This window comes from Phalaenopsis equestris, unplaced genomic scaffold, assembly GCF_001263595.1.
Source record: "Phalaenopsis equestris unplaced genomic scaffold, ASM126359v1 Scaffold000400, whole genome shotgun sequence".
Classification (NCBI taxonomy): Eukaryota; Viridiplantae; Streptophyta; class Magnoliopsida; order Asparagales; family Orchidaceae; genus Phalaenopsis; species Phalaenopsis equestris.
The window spans coordinates 816,673-835,211 of record NW_018164842.1 but is presented as its reverse complement, the minus strand read 5'-3'; the positions used below and the strand labels follow the sequence as shown (position 1 = coordinate 835,211).

Sequence of the window (18,539 nt, the reverse complement as noted above, 5' to 3'; positions counted from 1 at the left end):
TATATTGAGTACTTTCAAAATCATATTAATTTATTTTTAAAAACAAAATAATAAACAAAAATAAAAAATGAAAAAAAAAAATTGATCCTAACAATCTCATCAAATACTATAGAAATCTAATTTTTTAAAAAAAAGTGTTCATAATCAGATGAAATTAGACGGGTAAAAAAGAGACTCGAGCCACTGCTCAACTTAAGTTTGACCTTGATTAATTAAAGTTTGAACTCAAGCTCAAGCTTATTTTTACAGGTTCAAGACTTTATTATGAAAGAGAGAATGATATATATTAAAGCTAGTGTTATTATAAAATGAATAACAAGCAATAAATAATAAAAAAAACACTTTTTATAAAAGGTAAAATATTTTTTTAGTTTTTTAATAATTTAAATATTAAAATTTATATTTAAATATATTTTACAAGTAGTTGGCCTCTACCTATTGTTGAAAATGAGCATGCTACTTAGGTTGTCTTTACTCATTTTCTGTCCCATTTGCTCGTCTTTTGTTCTATAGAAAATGAGTGCTTCATAATGTGGGCTACGGTTTTGCATATTTGCTATTTGTCTGCGGCTGATGCATCATTGTAATGGAACAAATCAGGAAGCAAAAAGAGAATGAAATTGACTAAAAATTAAGGGCAAATTTGCATAAAGTTTTGGCAGTTGGTGTGGCTCGATCTGTATTAATCGAAGGTATGGAGTTCAATATAAGTGAGGTGATTGATGAAGGAGAAACTCTAGTCATATACAGTAAATTTGTAAACATAAAAATAAAAATGCAAAGCTTGACACATAAGCATCCAAATTACTCCAGGAATTAGGATGTCAAATCTCATCTAATTCATTAAGACATTTTTTTGGCATATTTCCTCATTTGTTTTAGCTTTTCTCATTGATATATATATAACCATTAAGGGAGCAAAATAACTAGCTAGGGTTTAAGAAAAACAAAAGGAAGGAGAAAACTTTACAGTGAAAAAGGAGCTAGTTATAACTACTGATATTATGATTAGGATTGTAAATGAGCAGCGAGGCGAGTGTTTGAAATTTTTTGTGAACAATGTGTTTCTGTTCGGCTCGATTTATATATTCTTGTTCGTTTTCGGCTCAAAATTGGCTCATTTAAATTAATTATAAAAAATTAAGAGTGAGGTGTTGGATTCGAACATGTACCAATTCTGTGCAATAAAATGCGTATAACCACATGACCCCACTAACTATTACAATTTAAACTTAGAAATAAATCTATACAATTTATTATTATATAAAAAACACATGAACTATATTATTATATAAATACTCTATATATCTTTTTTTTATTTCGAGCTAAAACTAGCGATTGAACAAATGATTGCTCGAATTTAACTTGTTCATAATTTGAGTTAAGCAAATTTCTTTACATTCTGCTCATTTACTTAATGAACAATTCAAGCAAGAGCACCTCAACGACTTGAACATGAGTTGTTCATAAATAACGAGCTTTTCAACAACCCTAATGAAAATTTAGTACTTATGGTTTTTCATCCCTAAATGAATATGAAAGACTATCTCATGTTCAAAGAAGTTGTCCTCTTAGGCCCACTTCAATAACTTTGGAAGTGTAGAAGTCAAGATTTTGTTCAACTTGTATATTCATAGTGGCAACAAAACTAAATAAAGATATAACTATTAGTTTTTTTTTTAGGATGGTGAGCCCTCACACTTGACATCATGAGATTCTTCAATTTGTTTCCTATTAATATGATACAAATTCGAGCAAATATTACTAGGTTTTGTTCCTTCTAATGGTTTTGGAAAATGGAGGCATCAAGTCTCATAATTCAAACTTCCCTCCAGATTGTATTCCATGAACAAATTCATTTAATTTGGCAAATCCAAGCAAAATCATAAGGCTCCAAAAGGAATCTAGTGTTGGCACAAGGAAGAAATTGTATTGGGTTGCCACCTCTGTAAACCCTAGAGGCCATTTCAGCCATTTCCTTCAGTAAGGGAGAACTTGGATCGTTGGCATCTTTGCAGCCAAGAGCAGTTAGATGTCATCAAAGACAACCATATTATCACCATCTTTAAGTCTTTTGCCACCCTTCAACCAAAAATTGCAAGGAGAAATGACCCTTTATTTCTTGGAATGATTTTTTTTTTTTTTGTTATGTAAAATTCTATTTTTTGGTCAATTTTCTGCGGAAGATTTAGTTATCGAGCAAAAGATTAAAATAGTCCCCCGACTTTTAACAAGCGACCAATTTAGTCCCGAAATTTTGAAGTGCTCCATATTAGTCACAGACTTTTTGAAAATTGATTCAAATTGATCCTTAGGTTGAATTTCATCGTTAAAGCTACATCAACTGTTAACTTCAAAAATGTGTTTTAGGAATAAAATTTTATTTTTGTTATTACATTATTTTTTATATGTAATAAATTATTTAATTTATAAATAAAGATCAATATTTATTTCATTAAGTAAATAATAATGTTTACATTTAATCATGATTAAGTATTTAGTAAACTAATTAATAATTAACAAAATTTCATTAAACAAATTAAATTGAATATGTTAATTTTTATTTATTAAATATCAGATAGTTACATTTTTATTTATCTAATTATAATTATTTTGAGAACAAATTAATTAATTAATAATTATTATTAACAAAATAATTAAATTAAAGAAACCAAAATAATTAAATTAAAGTAGTATCCTTTGGAGAGTTCTTGAGAAAAAAAGGTGTTGATATGACTTATATTCAAGTCATTAAAGATATTTATACTGGAGCTGTTACTTGTGTTCGAATCGAAGAAGAATTGACCAAATATTTTCCTATTTCTGTTGGATTACATCAGGAATCGGCTTTAAGCCCATATCTTTTTTTTTTTAGTTATGGATGGTTTTACTTGACATTTACAGGAGGATGTACCTCGGTGTATGTTTTTTGTTGATGTTATCCTTCTTGTGGATGATGAGAGAAAAAACCCAAGAAAAACTTGAATTATGGAGGTCTACATTGGAGTGTAAAGGTCTTCATTTGAGTAGAACTAAAATTGAATACAAGGAATGTAATTTTAGTAGTAGTAGCTCTAGTGACAGAAGTTAAACTTTGGGTGATCAAATTATTAAAAGGTGTGAACGATTTAGATATCTTGAGTCTGTTGTTCAAAGCGATGGTGATATAGATGGGGATGTTAATGGTAGAATTCAAGTTGGTTGGTTGAAGTAGAGGAATGCTTCGGGCCTTTCGTGTGATAGAAAAGTACCGCTTAGACTGAAAGGAAAATTTTATAAGACGGTGGTGAGACCTACAATGCTCTATGGCGTTGAATGTTGGCCTTTAAAAGAGAAACATAATACTAAGTTTAGTGTTGTCGAGATGAGAATGATTAGGTGGATGAGTGGCTTTACAATTAGAGACAAAATACAAAATGATAAACTAGAGGTCAAATGTTAAATTAGAGGTCAACCAGACGTTGAACCAGTAGAATCAGTAGTTTAAGGTTCATGACATGATAAATATAAAAAAATAAATATAACTTAAATGATATAATAATATTGTAACATATGTAGTATAAAAAAAATAAAATATTATGAAACATAAAAAAATATGTGAGCTTAAACAACTCAAACCTTACATTGCTACTTGAAATTAATTTGACTCTACCGATGTTCATAGAAACTATAGCATCTCTACAAATATTGAGGATCTCACTATACTTAGAAAATCCAAATCCTGCACCGCTCACATCACCCAATGATATGATACTTATCTTAGATTTCATCCTCCTAATAATCTGAGGGTTAGTAGATCCGCCTTGCAGTTAGCCAAATCATTGTAATGCAATCACGTTAAGCCAACTGGAAACTAGATATTTAGCAAATAGCAATTGTGCTAGGAGTTCACAAGCATCAGTGGGTACAGAAGAGATGCGTGAGTTTGGGTTTGGATGGAGGCATGGGGGCTCTCGGTTTTGGAGTTTTACGGCGATTAGGGTGGCTGGCCAGAGCAGGGGGAGTGGTCAGCCAGCCAGGTGAGCCAGTGGGAGGTTTTATTATGATTAACTCCTAATGACATGGCATGATGGCAAGTATATTTTGGTTTAGGCCTAAAAAAAGATAAGATCCCTTAAATCAAGGGACCATTGGTCCATGGCTCCCATAGGGTGGACTAGGTGCGTCTAGCCTAGTCATTAAGGTCTAGAAGGTGGTTGTAGAGGCCTTGGTTTGGTCAATTTGGCATGGCTGTAGAGGCCTTGGTTTGGTCAATTTGGCCATTTTGGCATGGTTTGGTCAATTAGGGTCCAGAAGGTGGTTGTAGAAGGTGGGTCTACCTTCAGTCCAATTTTTTACTCCCCTATTGCATGTTGTTTTGATATGTCAGCAAAATTTTGGATATCAATCTGCCTTAAAAAAATATTTTCACATAATTTTATTTTACTTACACAAGTGAAGTATATGATTGAATTCCGAAAATAATAAAAAATAATGTGTGCATCACAAGTGCAAGCATCTGGAGGAAACAAAACTAATATAGTAGTGTTAAGAGCTTGTCACCATCAGCATTAATGAGCCTAGTATGGCATTTTTCTCTTAGTCTGTGGAATTTTGAGTGTTTTCACCCTTGTACTTTCTAATATACTTAATTTTTGTGGCATTATTTCCTGAACATTTAGATAACACTTTAACAAGTGATGAGTCCCACAGGTTATATAGATTTAGGAGATCTTATTTGGAACAAAAGACAAATTTGTGCACATGTTCTTTATGTGAATTAATGAGTTGCAGTTTAATGGGCTTCTATGATTTATCTAAAGCCACAAGTTGTTTCGAAGTATAAGTTCCATCACCGCTTTGTCGTCAATATCCTTTTAGAAAACTCATTCAATTAGTCCTATTTTGAAGTTATAACACCATCAACCCGTTGAGTGTGTCCTTATTTTAGGTTTGCTCTAAAACCTTTCATAGGAAGAGATATTATTGATCATAGTACTAGAATTAATTTTTTTTTTCAATTTGCTGAAAATCTCTAAATTTTGATTGGTTTTAGTTGAGAACAATTATACAAAAAAAGTGATATTAATTAAAATTAGTTAAGATAGCAAGAAATAGACGTGATTTTAAGTTTCTTTAAATATATATATATATATATATTTGACCATTTCTCATGTGACTGCATATCCCTTGAATCTGAAACTTTCACTACCTCCTACCATGTGTTAACCATATAATATTAATAGACACAGGGATTTCGACCCCCAAATATTATACTGAATGAAATCTAGTTTCTTGTTGAACTAAAATAAATAAATCCTATTTGTTCTTGGTTCGGATATGCAATAGAAACCAATCTTGAATAGGATTTTTAGGTCAGAATAGGTCAAAACCTGACACCTTGACAGGCTAATCTTACCGATCAGAATTATTCCATTTGTAAATAAGCTGCATCAAAGTAATATCTTACTAAAAGCAAAACACTTTAAAAAAAAATCTCTCAATTAAAATGCTTGCTAAGAAGAGGAAATCTTTCCTAAATGTAACATAACACTAGCAAATATTAATTTATGATTTATTCCATTAATTTTGGCATACCATTTGTGATACTTATAACACTCAATTCAGGCTGTTAGGCTGATTAGATCAGGATTAATTATTCTTTTAATCATTTCTTGTTATCTTGCTTATCTCTTGTCTATACATAGTCCTGTATGTCCATGTATTTGATACAAATTTGATTAATAAAATCTGATTGGTTATTCTATCAAGGTATAAGAGCATTATTTGCCTCACCGCATTCCTTCTCCATAGTGAGTTCTGCGTTTCTCCTCCCAAAACTTCATCTTCCTCTCCGGTTCTTCTTCTAGCCCTCTATTCTTCTCCTCTGCTGCTATTTTCCTCTTCAACCTCTCCATCTGCTCCACTGCCGCATTGCAGTTAGTCTGAATGAAAGCACCCACCCGTGATTCATCTTCGACAGCAAACGTCATACTTGAAAGGCATTAAAGCTTCTTGGATTTTCCTGCTAATTTCTCTGCCTCTTCGTAGAATTTCGGTGTGCAGCCGCAAGCAATCTTGACGAGGCACAATTGAGTCATCCGCCTATTTCTCTGCTACAGGCAGGATGCATTGACTGTGGTGACCAGTACTGCAATACTCAATTCATTACTTTTCTTCAAAACTCTGATATTCAACATCACTATACTTGTTCCTACACTCCTGAACAAAAAGGTGTTTCTGAAAGGAAGCATCGATGCCTTATCAAAACTGCTCGAACTCTTCTAACTGAATCCTCCTTAAACACCACCCTTTGGGCCGATACTCTTCTTATAGCATGCTATCTTGTTGATTGGTTTCCCACATAAATTTTCATTTCACATCTCCTCATGAAATACTCTATAACAACCGCCCTACCTACACTCATTTAAAAATCTTTGGGTGCCAACGCTTTCCTCGGCTCAAACGTGATGCCAAAAATAAACAATCTCCGTTATCTAAGCCGTGTGTGTTTATTGGGTACACTTCCTCTCAAAAAGGCTATAAATATCTTGATATTCAATCTAACAAAGTGTACATCTCACGACATGTGATCTTTAACGAAAATGTATATCCTTTTGGGCAATTGTCTCAACAATCTACAAATGTCTTATCTCCTATGACTGAGTTACCTCCGCTTCTCTTGGTTCCTAGGTCTTCTCTACACCGGCCTCTACCTCATCATTCTCAATCTACCCCTTCTAGCAGTCCTCCTCACGTCTCTGCCGCGATCTGAATTTCTCCCATTACAGTGCAATGCTACTTCCCCCACCCCTTCTCCACCCTTGGTCCCCTCCTCTTCCCAACCCGCCCCCATTCCTGTATATTATAAGGTTACAAGAGCCAAAACCGACCACCTTAAGCCCAAGCAAATCTTTGCTTTAACTCGCCAAATGCAACTTACGGATCCTATCAGCTACAACACCGCTGCGAAAAACAAAATTGGGGGCAAAGCCATATCTTGCGAATTCCAGACTTTACAAGATCAAAGGAGTTGGGAGCTGGTTCCACCTGCCCAACACAAAAATATATTGGGTTGTCGGTGGACATTCAAATCTAAATACAATGGCGATAGCTCGGTGGCTCGATACAAAGCTCGACTCGTTGAAGGTATTAACTACATCAAAACTTTTAGTCGTATTACTAAAATTTCCACTATTCATTTTTTTCTGACCATAGCAATTTCTCATGATTGACAAATTACTCAATTGGATGTGTTGAACAGTTTCTTGAATGAAGAGGTCTACATGGAACAACCAAAGGGCTTTGTGGATCCCCTTCATCCACACTACATCTACAAAGTTCAGAAAGTTATCTATAGGCTCAAGCAAGCCCCTAGAGAGCGATACACCACTCTAATCACCCAATTTCATAAAAAGAATTTCAACTCCAGCTCAGCCGATGACTCCATTCATCTTTATGTAATTATCTCAGTGGATGATTTCCTTATTTCTGGAACTGATTTGGTCTACATTATGAAGACCATTGCTACTCTTCAAATCAAATTTAACATGAAAAATCTGGGAAAAATATCAAACTTCTTTGGTATTACTGCTCTTCGGACACCTTCCGAGTTATTTTTAATTCAAGCCTCCTATGCTCAACTAATCCTTCATACCTCCAGCACACACGACTCCAAATTGGTCACAAACCCCACCACACAACGTAAAGTAGGTGGACCTATTGCTTCTCTTGATGCCTCTGACTCATTAACCGACGCTCACTCCAAGATTTTACTTTAACAAGACTTGATATCAACTTTGCATTAAATCAAGTGAGCCAAACCATGCATCTTTCAACTCATACCAATTTTCAGCAACTAAAATGCCTTCCTCGCTACATCAAAGGCAACTATCAGGGTGTGTTTGGGGAAATTTATTGCTGCATTTGGCATTTTGAAAACGCCGAAATACTATTTGGTTTGAGCGTTCAGCTGGCATTTTGAAAATGGCGTTTAGGTTTTATTAAAGGAATTGGGCCGCGGCATTTTGCTTCGAAGAGCTATGCTTGATCATCAATTGCCTCTCATGCCCTTCTCCCTCATGTGACCACGCTTGCCCTAGGCTGGTTCTCCATCCCCGCTCTCCCTCTCTTCACCCTCAGTTCTTGACATTCATCTGGTATCTCGCAATATTATTCCTATATGTTTAATTTTAATGGTTTTCCTTTCATTGCTCTCATTTACCCTCTACGGTTTCCGATCCCATGGTTCTCTTTGAAAAATTTGTGGCGATACCAAACATTTGTTTGATAGATTGAGATTTGTTCATGGTTTTCTTAGATTAATTTATGCGGTTTTTTATTGGGAAGCACCTGTTTGATGTGTGCAATCCTTCATTTTGGGTATCCTGTAATAAATTGATTGTTTCCATGGAGGTTATTTTCTATCATGTTTGGAAAATTCATAGGATTGTGGTTGTATGGCTTCCACTTCAAGTTCGATTGATCATTTCACATTGAGTAGTTTATAGTGGAAGTGAATTTTGAGCTTTTCTTTCAACCGGGACGGTGAATATTATGGAGAATATCAACCTATTATCTTTTTTTCTAATCTTATTTAATAAAGGGTGAATGTTCATGAAATGATCTTATATTGGAATTAAATTTTGTGCTCAACCGGGACAGTGAATATTGGATGGATTATGTTGTTTGGTGATAGCTTGGTTGTACTAGAAAAAATGAAAAAAGCAGTATCTACCATTTAACAATTATTAATTTGTACGAAGAACTCATTTAGCTTGCATCAAATTTTCATATGAGTGTCTATCCTGCATATAATGTTTTGATATGCATTTAATTATAGTGAACGTTGGATAATTTGTTATAATTTTTTATTTTGATAATTTGTTTAAGGTGGCTTGGGTGTGCTCTTTAGGCCATGTATGTGTGGGTGGGTGGTGGATGTGAGGTGTGCTTGTGTGTGGTGGTTGTGAGTGGTGTTTATGATGGCTTGAGTGTGCTCTGTTGGCCTTGGGTGTGTGGGTTGGTGGTGAATGTTAGTTGTGCTTGTGTGTGGTGGCTTGGGTGTGCTCTGTAGGCCATAAGTGTCCCAAACGGACAACGTTGCTCGAGGTTCGACGGTGTCTTAACCGGACAAAGTTGCTCGTGATATGTTTCTTCTGCATTTTAAAATGAATATTATCATACTTTTAATTAAAATTTTAATATGTTATTTCTTTTCTGATAGGTGTCTTGATACTCACTCTTAAGTGAGATGTATATCCTTTTTTGTACTATTATGAAGTATTTTTTTTTGTTCTCAACTATCAAATATGTAACCGTTACCGTTCTGTTGCAAACAGCAACACTGCGCAGTGTCAGAATGGTCATTTATCCAGAAAAAGTTGCAAATCAGTTGTTTTTCAAACGCACAAACCAAACAGCTAAACATCTTATCCATATCAAAGACAGAATGATCATTTATCCAAAAACAAATATAAATTAGTTGTTTTCCAAACGCACAAACCAAACAGTCAACCTGCTTATCAGGATAAGTCTGGATAAGCTACAATTGCCCCAAGCAGACCCTCAGTCTACCCATCATTAAGGATGCACTCACTCTTACAGCCTATGTCAATGCCCACTGGGAAGCGGATCCCATGGATCAGTCATCCAATCCCAGCTTCTGTGTTATTCTAGGCTCCACTCTCATTTCATGATGGTCAAAAAGCAGGTCACAGTAACTCATTCTTCGACTGAAGTTGAATATCACTCTCTGGCAATGTTGCCATATATGTCACCTGGCTTCGGAGTTTCCTACAAGACTTTAAGATCCCTATACATAAAGCACTCCAATGCATTGTGATAATATCTCGGTCATAGCTTTTGAAAATAAGCCTGTCTTTTATGCTCGAAACATATTGAGATCGACTGCCATTACATCCAATACATCCAAGGGTGCATACAAAATCAACAACTTATCATTCATCACATCAATATTACTGACCAACTAGCTGATATCTTTACCAAATCACTATCCAGGCCAGATTTCAGCGTCTTCGAGACAAACTTACAATCTCTGACATCGATCGTCAGTTTGAAGGGGGACGTTAGGCAGATTAGAATAGGATACTTTATTCTTTTAATTTGTTATCTTGCTCATCTCTTCTCTATATATATTCATGTATGTCCTTGTATTTGATACAAATTTGATTGATAAAATTTGATTGGGTATTCTATCAAAGGCAAGCTCAGCTTTTCTCAACAATAGCAACATTAAAACGTAAATAAGCATATAGAATCAGAACTTCTTCCTGTACTAATACAACAATAATAAAACCTTCAGCAGACGAAAACAAGAAAAATAAGGCACTCGCTACAACAATTAATAAGTGTTAAGTTCTATCAACAGGTCTTCAATAGTTTGAAAAAAAAATTAAAAATAATGGGAAATTTACACAATTCATATGCATTTATATATCTAACCTCTAAAGTTTGATATTTACATTTTATAACACCTTGATATTAAAAATTTATGATTGAGAAGGTGAATTGCATAAGAATTGTGTGGCATGTATGTGCATATCCCAAAAATATAACGGTAGACAGCCAATGGTAAGAAAAAAGAAGGTTTACATATACACCACTTAATGCCAATGTATTTACATCAAACACCCAAACTTTAAATTTTGCCTATATGCCGCCTTACTTTACATGAAAATGTGTATTTCACTTTTAAAAGTTAAAATAGTGTTATTTTTTATGTGATGTGAAAGATTTGGGTGGTGTAAGTGTAAGAAGTAATGCTTAGTTGTTAGATATGTAAAAATGTAAGAATTGGGTGGTATGTAACGCCCAAAGAAAAAAGCTTCTAAACACTCTGGAATGAATCAAATGGGATTTATAAAAACATAGATGAAAACAAGAGCAAAAACACAAATATACTGGTAACAAGAGAGGGAGCAGTCTCATCATCTTACAACTACAATTAAAGAGAAAACGAAGAGAAAGGGACAACGACTTACTAATTTGTCATGAAATGACTCTTTCCATCATACTTTCATAAAGTTTCTTCATGTTTCATTACTTGGCCATCATGACCTTCACAAACTCGTCGTAGTTGATTTGGCCATCACCATCAACATCGGCCTCTCGGATCATCTCATCCACCTCCTCATCTGTCAACTTCTCCCCAAGGTTGGTCATGACATGGCGAAGCTCCGCAGCAGAGATGAAGCCATTCTGGTCCTTATCGAACACCCGGAAGGCCTCCTTGAGCTCCTCCTCAGAGTCTGTATCTTTCATTTTGCGAGCCATGAGGTTGAGGAATTCTGGGAAGTCGATTGTACCATTACCATCTGCATCCACTTCATTAATCATGTCCTGCAACTCCGCTTCTGTGGGATTTTGACCGAGTGAACGCATCACCGTACCCAACTCCTTGGTAGTGATGCAACCTGCCCGAATTCCAGGTATAAAAATCAGATTATATGGTTGCATATGCATTTTTATGTGTCAAGTTTCTCAAATAAATAGGGAAATTTACATGCATGCCACACAATTATTATGTATTTACATTTAAAACACCAAAAGTTTGATATTTATACTTCTAAGACCTTGGTGTCATACAACTATGCCTCAAGATATATTTTACATTTAAAAAGTTCCTCAAAAGGTGTATTTGACATTTAAAAAGTTAGTGGAGATTAATTTACAGCCTGTTTGGGGCAACTTATTTGGTGCGGTGTGCTCTGAAAGCGTTGGACAAGGCGTTTGGAAACCGCAGCGCAGTAGCATTGTTTAAAAAGTTTTGTTAAACGCGGGCACGAGTTTGACACCGCGGCTCGGGTTTCTTCGTGAACCTATTACTCGTACGCCCCTCTCACTGCTCCCCTCTCTCTCGCGTTTCTTATGCCCAAAATCACACCTCTCTCGATCACTGCTCTCTCACGCCTCTCTTTGGTGGCAACGGGTTGCCTTTCTCCTTCCTTTCTTCCCACTGATCTCTGGTGGCAAAGGATTGCCCCTCCTCTCCCTACTTCCTCAGATCTCTGGCTATCTGTCTGTTTACTTTGCTCTTCGTCCTCCCACGGTATCACCTTTTTTTTTCTATGGAATTACTTTCTCTTTGCGATTTGTGACTTTCTCATTTATGGTTTGAAGTGAGAATTTGGATTTTGTTATTTCTGGTTTCTCATTTGTGATTTGAAGGGAGAATTTTGATTTTGTGATTTGTGGCTTCTCTATATGATTTGGAATTCGGATTTTGCGATTTTGTGATTAAATGTGATATGGAATGGGATTTCATCTTTACCTTTGATGTTTGATTGTGAATTTGTAAAATGACTGAAAGGGGGTGCTTGATTTGTTGATAGCAATGTTTTGGGTGCCCTGTATATAGTAGCCTCAAATGAAAAATATGGCATGAGATTTTATCTACACCTTGATGCTTGAGTGAGAATTTGAAAAATGGCTGAAAGAGGGTGTTTAATTTGTTAATTGCAATGTTTCGGTTGCCCCTATATGCAATTGCATCAAATGATAAAAATGGGATGAGGTTCTATTTTTACCTTTGATGTTTGAAAAAGAATTTGAAAAATGGTTGAAAGGGGGTGATTGATTTCTTGATAGCAATGTTTCGAGTGTCCTGTATAGAATTGCATCACATGAAAAATATGAGATGTGGTTTTATCTTTACCTATGATGTTTGGCTGAGAATTTGAAAAAATGTTAGCAATGTTTCGGTTGCCTTGTATGAAATTACATCAAATGAGAAATATGGGATGAGGTTTTCTTTTTACCTTTGATGATTGGCAAAGAATTTGAAAAAATGTTGAAAGAGAGTGCTTGATTTGTTGATAGCAATGTTGTGGATGTGGAGGTGGTGGTGTATGCTGGTGTGTATGTTGGTTTTGTGTGGAGGTGGTGGTTGGTGTGTGGTTGTGTTAATGTTAGGAGATGTGTTGGTGGATGTGTGGAGGTGATGGTGTTGCGGAGGTGGTGGTTGGTGTGTAGTCGTGTTTGTTTTAGAGGATGTGTTGGTGGTATTGTGAAGGTGGTAGTTGGCATGTGGTTGTTTTTGTGTGGAGGTGGTGGTGGCGGTGTTGTGAATTTGTTGGTGTGTGGAGGGGTGTATATTTGGAGGTGATGGCAATGATTATGTGTAGGTGGTGTAATGTGGTGTGAAGGGGCATTGGTGATGATATTGTGACATTCCTATTTTTCTTTGAGTTGCGATATTGTGACATTCATATTTATGTTAATTAGTTTTTCTTCATGTTAGTAATATAATAATTAAGATAAAAGAGACAGGTTCATCTGCAATGTAGAATAAAGGACAAAATTAAAATTTTGCGACATTTGCTTTAAGGAGATCGTACTGAAACATAGACCGACAACCTATTTCAACAAGGAATATTGTCGGAATATTATTAGAAAATTCAACAAAAGTACAAACAGAGATTACGATGGGAGGCATTTAAAAAACAAGTGAGATCGGCTAAAAACAGAAACGAAAATTTTTAAAGGAATTAAAGCGAAAATAAACAGGCTTGGGGTTGGATCCAGTAAAACGAACGATTGATGGTTCTGAGAGGTGGTAGACAGAGAGACTGACAGTGAGGATTTTTGAAATGTCTCCTATTTTTGTCAATTTTAATTTGTTTTCAAATCCATCAAATTGTATGAATTTTTAAATAGTGTCTGCTGCAAAAAAAATTTAAATACCATGGAATCGATCCTGAGCTACAAAAGTTGGATCGTATGTTTGGAGGTGTCGTGGATGTGCCCCTAATGAGGCGGGGTGATATCCCCGGAAATTTGGGAGCTAATCAAACAGGTGATTCTAATGAAGGCCCCAGCCCAAACCTCTATGAAGTTGAGTCCACGAGTCGGTTAAAGCTTCTTTGAGCTGAAAAAAAGAGGGAACTGCTTTCCTTAAAAGTCATATCTCACAGTTGGTGGCTTCGTGCATCAATGACCCCGACCCACCACAAGCAACTTTGTCGAACAGTTTATACAAATTATTGAGGCAACTCCAAAAATCTATGAGGATATGCCTTGGGCATGTAGATTTTGAGAACCTTCGGCATGTAGATTTTGAGTTGGGCCAATGGGGGCATGGACCCCCACTACCCTAATTTTAGCTCCACCAATGATTATGAGATTTTTATATGTCGTATTCAACGACCTTGAGTGTTCGATAAAGAGAATACGGAAGATATGTTGAAGGAAACTGATGGGGAGAACGACACTGTTGGAAATGATGGCGATAACGAGGCAATGTACGAACCAAATTTCTAATGATATTATTGAAGTTATATAAAGGTGTGGATCTTGGAAAATGGAATGTGATATTAAGGGTTGCAAACAGTTAAACGGATAGCGGATCTTGAAAAAAGGATGTGAATGGCGAGTGTAGATTTGTGGATCATGAAAAGGAACAACAATATCAGCTTGGCGGTAAAATCTTGAAGATCTAGAAATAATCTTGAAGAGGGTGGTGAAGATTTCGCACAATGAAGGCCTATAGATAGGGAGATGTGACGGTGGAGGGCGAGGACACAATAGAGCTCCAATTGATATGATCTCATTTCTTGAATCTTAATAATCGACAATTAACGGTTATCTGCAATTCCAAAAATTGGGGTGGGGATAAAAAGAGAAAAGAAACATAGATTGATAAAGATAAATGACAATTCAAGAATATCGGCAACTCCAGAAATTAAAAAGAGAAGTAGAAGAAGAAATACATAATTGGGAGAGAAGCTTACCACATTTTCATTCCATGCCTCAATGTGCTCCAAATAGAGCTATTTGTAAAATACAAGACTATTAATTATTATTAACTAACTAATTAATTATGTTTATTAATACAATTCAAAAACAAAAATATAATATCCTCTCACTTGATTCCAAAAGATTTAAATTTGAAAACTTAATTGCTTTGAGATCTAAAAATTTGCATCATGATTCACACTTAACTGATGAATTTTATGATGATGCATTAAACCTAATTCAACATTGCTTAAATTTCTAAGAAATGACCATGGCAAAACACAAACTGCAGTGCATCCTTTTAAATCTAGAATTCAAAAGACTAAAATTAGGCAACTTCTATGCATGAACTTAAACAAATCAGTACTTGTCACACAAAAACAAAATCAACATATTCACACCAAGGCCGTGTGAAAGAGCTGATCAAAATCCCATCTATTTTAATTAGGAAGGAGGCACCTTTCAAAAATTATCCCATGAGAGTACTAACAAAACAGTAATTTCTATTCAACAGCGTAATACAAATGTAGGAACCAGTTTAAAAACTCTCTTTTTTTGGTTCTTTCTATCTCCGTTTAATAGAAACAATTGATTGAAAAGTTGGTTTTACGGAAAATAGAACGGCAAGGAAATAAAAAATTGACAGCAATATCGAAAAATGAGAAAAATTGAAAGCATCAAATGTTAAATCCGCATCGACATAAGAAAATGCTACACAAACTTCAACCTAGCAAAAGTACGGTAAATAACGCGATCCGTAATCTTAATCACCATTGCCAGGAATTCTTCGCCGCAGTCATGCCCCTATACGAAGAACAGTTCAGCCATCACAAACCTTTACTGCTTAATCTAAAATAGAGATGACAGTTCCCAAAACCCACCAGATCTACACAAATTGCTTCAGCCACACATATCTAACAATAGAAAGACATCAGCTCAGCATAAAACAAATCAACAATTAATAAACCAATAATAAGGCCTAAACCGAAACATGAAAACATAAACCATAATCTTCCGCAATCGGCCTCATAATTCATTCCCCAAAACCCTAACGGAACATCAAAAGACGCAAGTTCCGAACAGAATATCAAAAGCCAATCCAACGGAAACATCCAGATCTCATGCATCTAAGTCAGACAAAGAACATAAAAATCATAGCAGATCCTTGGGGATATAAAACCAATGAAGTTACTCAAATCAAATGACACTGACCATCTCCATCCTTGTCGAACAAGCTGAATGCCTCCTTAAACTCTGAGATCTGTTCATCCGTCAGCTGTTCGGTCATGGCTCCAAGTAGATCGCGCGGTGGTAGGCTGAGATGTGCTTAGGGTTGAAGAAGAAAGGTTAAGAGCGTGCGAAGGTCAGCGTTAGCAGTAAAGATTGGAGCAAACTCTGCTGCACGGGAAACTATGGGCGTCTCAAGAGCTGTAGCTCTCTCATTGGAAAAAAAATTTAAAAAATTTGGGTATTTATATGTGTGTCGTATCAGCATTACGTTTGTGTTATATTCATTCTAACTTTCATATAACTTTAATGTAACATACATATATGTAAAAACATAAGCGTGAAACTTATTTGTAAGTTCAGGTAGGTTACAAGCAGGTTATATAGAGGTTACATGAATGTTATAATGGATATAACACGAATATAATGACGATATAACGTCCATATAACTTCTGTTATGTACGCAACGCTGCGTACGTCTTACGTACGTAAATTTTTTCCTTCTGATGGCCCGTTTGGGGGCACTTATTTGATGTTGTAGCTTTTTCAGAATGCATTAGATCTATTTGGAACATGCGTTTTCAAAATGCTAATGTTTTCACACCCATCTAGGTGTGATGACAGTTTTCTTGTAGCAGTCTGACTTTTTCCAAAAAAATAGAAATTTGTAATAGTCACTGCACCTAGCCTATCAGCAGATTATTCAATAAGCTACTACTGCCTCAAACATACCCTAAGTTTAATTTAGTTTAGACTTGGCTCAAGTTGAATTCCTTTATAGGTCTAGCCCAATCTAGATCTAATCTAAGCTTAATATAACTTAGAATTAGTTTAGGTTTGGACAAAGTTTGACTTAACTTGGATCTAGACTAAATCACCTAAATTTTTGAGTTAACCCAATCTCACTTGGTTTATCTCAATCTCTGGGTCAATCTGACGCAAGTGGGATTGACCCAACTTGAAATTCTACTTTAAATTTGACATAAGCCTTAACCTCATATTAATCAAATATTAATTTAAGTCCAACCTAACTCAGATGTAAAGAAAACTCAAGTCTAATATTAATTCAGGCTTCATACTAGTCTAATTAACTTAAACTTGATATAACTCAAAAGGTTAGCTTGAATTAGTTCAGTTTAACCTGATCTATTCTTAAGTTAGTCAGCTTGATTATATTTGGCTTATTTTAAGTCAAAGTAAAAGCAAGTCAAATTAGTTTGATTTTAATCAAGCTAAATCTGGGTTAATATTATTAATTTGTGGTCGGTTTAACAAGTTTAAAGATAGTTTGAGGACAATCAACCTAATCTAGGTTAACTCAAATTATTTCAAATCTCTCTTTAGATCAGTTCAACCCAACTTAAACTAATCTAAACTTAAATTAGGATGACTGAAGGTTAAATATGTTAGCGTCGGCGTGGCGGCGTGGAGTCCGGTCCACCCACCCCGCAAACTCCCGCTCCCGCCTCTCCTTCTGTTTTCGGGAAATAACGCTTCCGATCGCGAAGGGTCACACCTCACAAATAACCACTCCCTCCTTTCTTTTTTGCGAAGAGAAGCATCCATTCGCCAGAAACCGTTCCCGCCTCCTCTATTTCACGAAGAGAAGCATCCCTTCGCTCCCTTATCTTCATGATAAAAGGAGAGGCTCTCCTTCATATCTGGATGTTACAATAAGTCACGATTTTCTTCTTTAGGTTTCCTCGGGATAGAGGAAGAGTTCTTCGAGTTTCCATGGGACAGTGGAAGAGAAGAAGTGCAAGGAGGAATAGTTTCTTGCGGTGATGAAAGAAGAAGGAAGAAGAAGAAGATTGTTCTCTCTAGGCTTCTTCTTGGTGGCTTGTGACAGAAGATAAATTGAGTTTATTTCTCTTGTAAGTTTGTCTTCTTCGGTGTATCTCGGTGTTGTGTTTTCTTCGATGTATCTCGGTGTAGAGAGAGAAGAACAGAGAGAGAAGAAGAGAGAGAGCAACAAAGAGTGAGAGATTCCTCTTATAAGTCGAGGTGATCGACTGGTGTAAATTTCCTCAAAGTAGTAAATTCCTTTGCAACTCCGTGGACGTAAGCAATTTGCCGAACCATGTAAATCTGTGTGTTCTTTTCTGGTGTAGTTTTTCTCGTTCTATTTTTCGCTTCGTCGATCGTTCTCCTGTTTGATTTATATATATACCACATCAACTGCTCTGGTATATATTTCATAACAAAATAGGGTTTTGTCTTCTCGTATGAAAGCAAAAGCTCACTTAGCCTCAGTTAGAGTCACCTTGGGTTAAAATTGTCAAACCAGCATAAATGACATAAAATTCACCTTAAAAGATAGTAAGACTTATACTTAAAGTTTAAAATGTAACTTGGTTTGAGAAGATATTTGGAGGAGGTAATCCATGGTTGCTAAAAAAAAATTTTCAATCACTTGTGACTAATCAAACCAAAAACTTTAATGACCCGGGACGACGGAACCATAGAATCTTGATCGGGTCATCCCAAACGAAATAAACAAAATAACAAAAAAATTAATCCGCCAATAAAACTTAAGCAACTTAAAATTTGTCAACCCCTAAAAACTGAAAAAAAACACT

At 35.6% G+C, this 18,539-nt stretch overlaps 1 protein-coding gene across 1 annotated transcript; it reads right to left on the bottom strand.

Annotated features, from left to right (window-relative positions):
• Positions 1-10,843: 10,843 nt before the first annotated feature.
• On the bottom strand, positions 10,844-16,188 carry LOC110026785 (calmodulin-2/4). The gene is made up of 2 exons (XM_020727913.1): positions 15,946-16,188; positions 10,844-11,414 (listed from the first exon to the last, which is right to left on the bottom strand). The coding sequence occupies exons 1-2, from the start codon at positions 16,019-16,021 to the stop codon at positions 11,041-11,043; spliced, it is 450 nt and encodes a 149-aa protein (XP_020583572.1). The 5' UTR covers positions 16,022-16,188; the 3' UTR covers positions 10,844-11,040.
• Positions 16,189-18,539: the final 2,351 nt, after the last annotated feature.

Excerpts from the sequence above, each read along its gene's own strand:
- LOC110026785 (XM_020727913.1), bottom strand. The coding sequence starts at position 16,021 with ATGACCGAACAGCTGACGGATGAACAGATCTCAGAGTTTAAGGAGGCA. Across the intron at positions 11,415-15,945 it reads GTTCGACAAGGATGGAGATG|GTTGCATCACTACCAAGGAG; the intron begins GTCAGTGTCATT and ends GAATTCGGGCAG.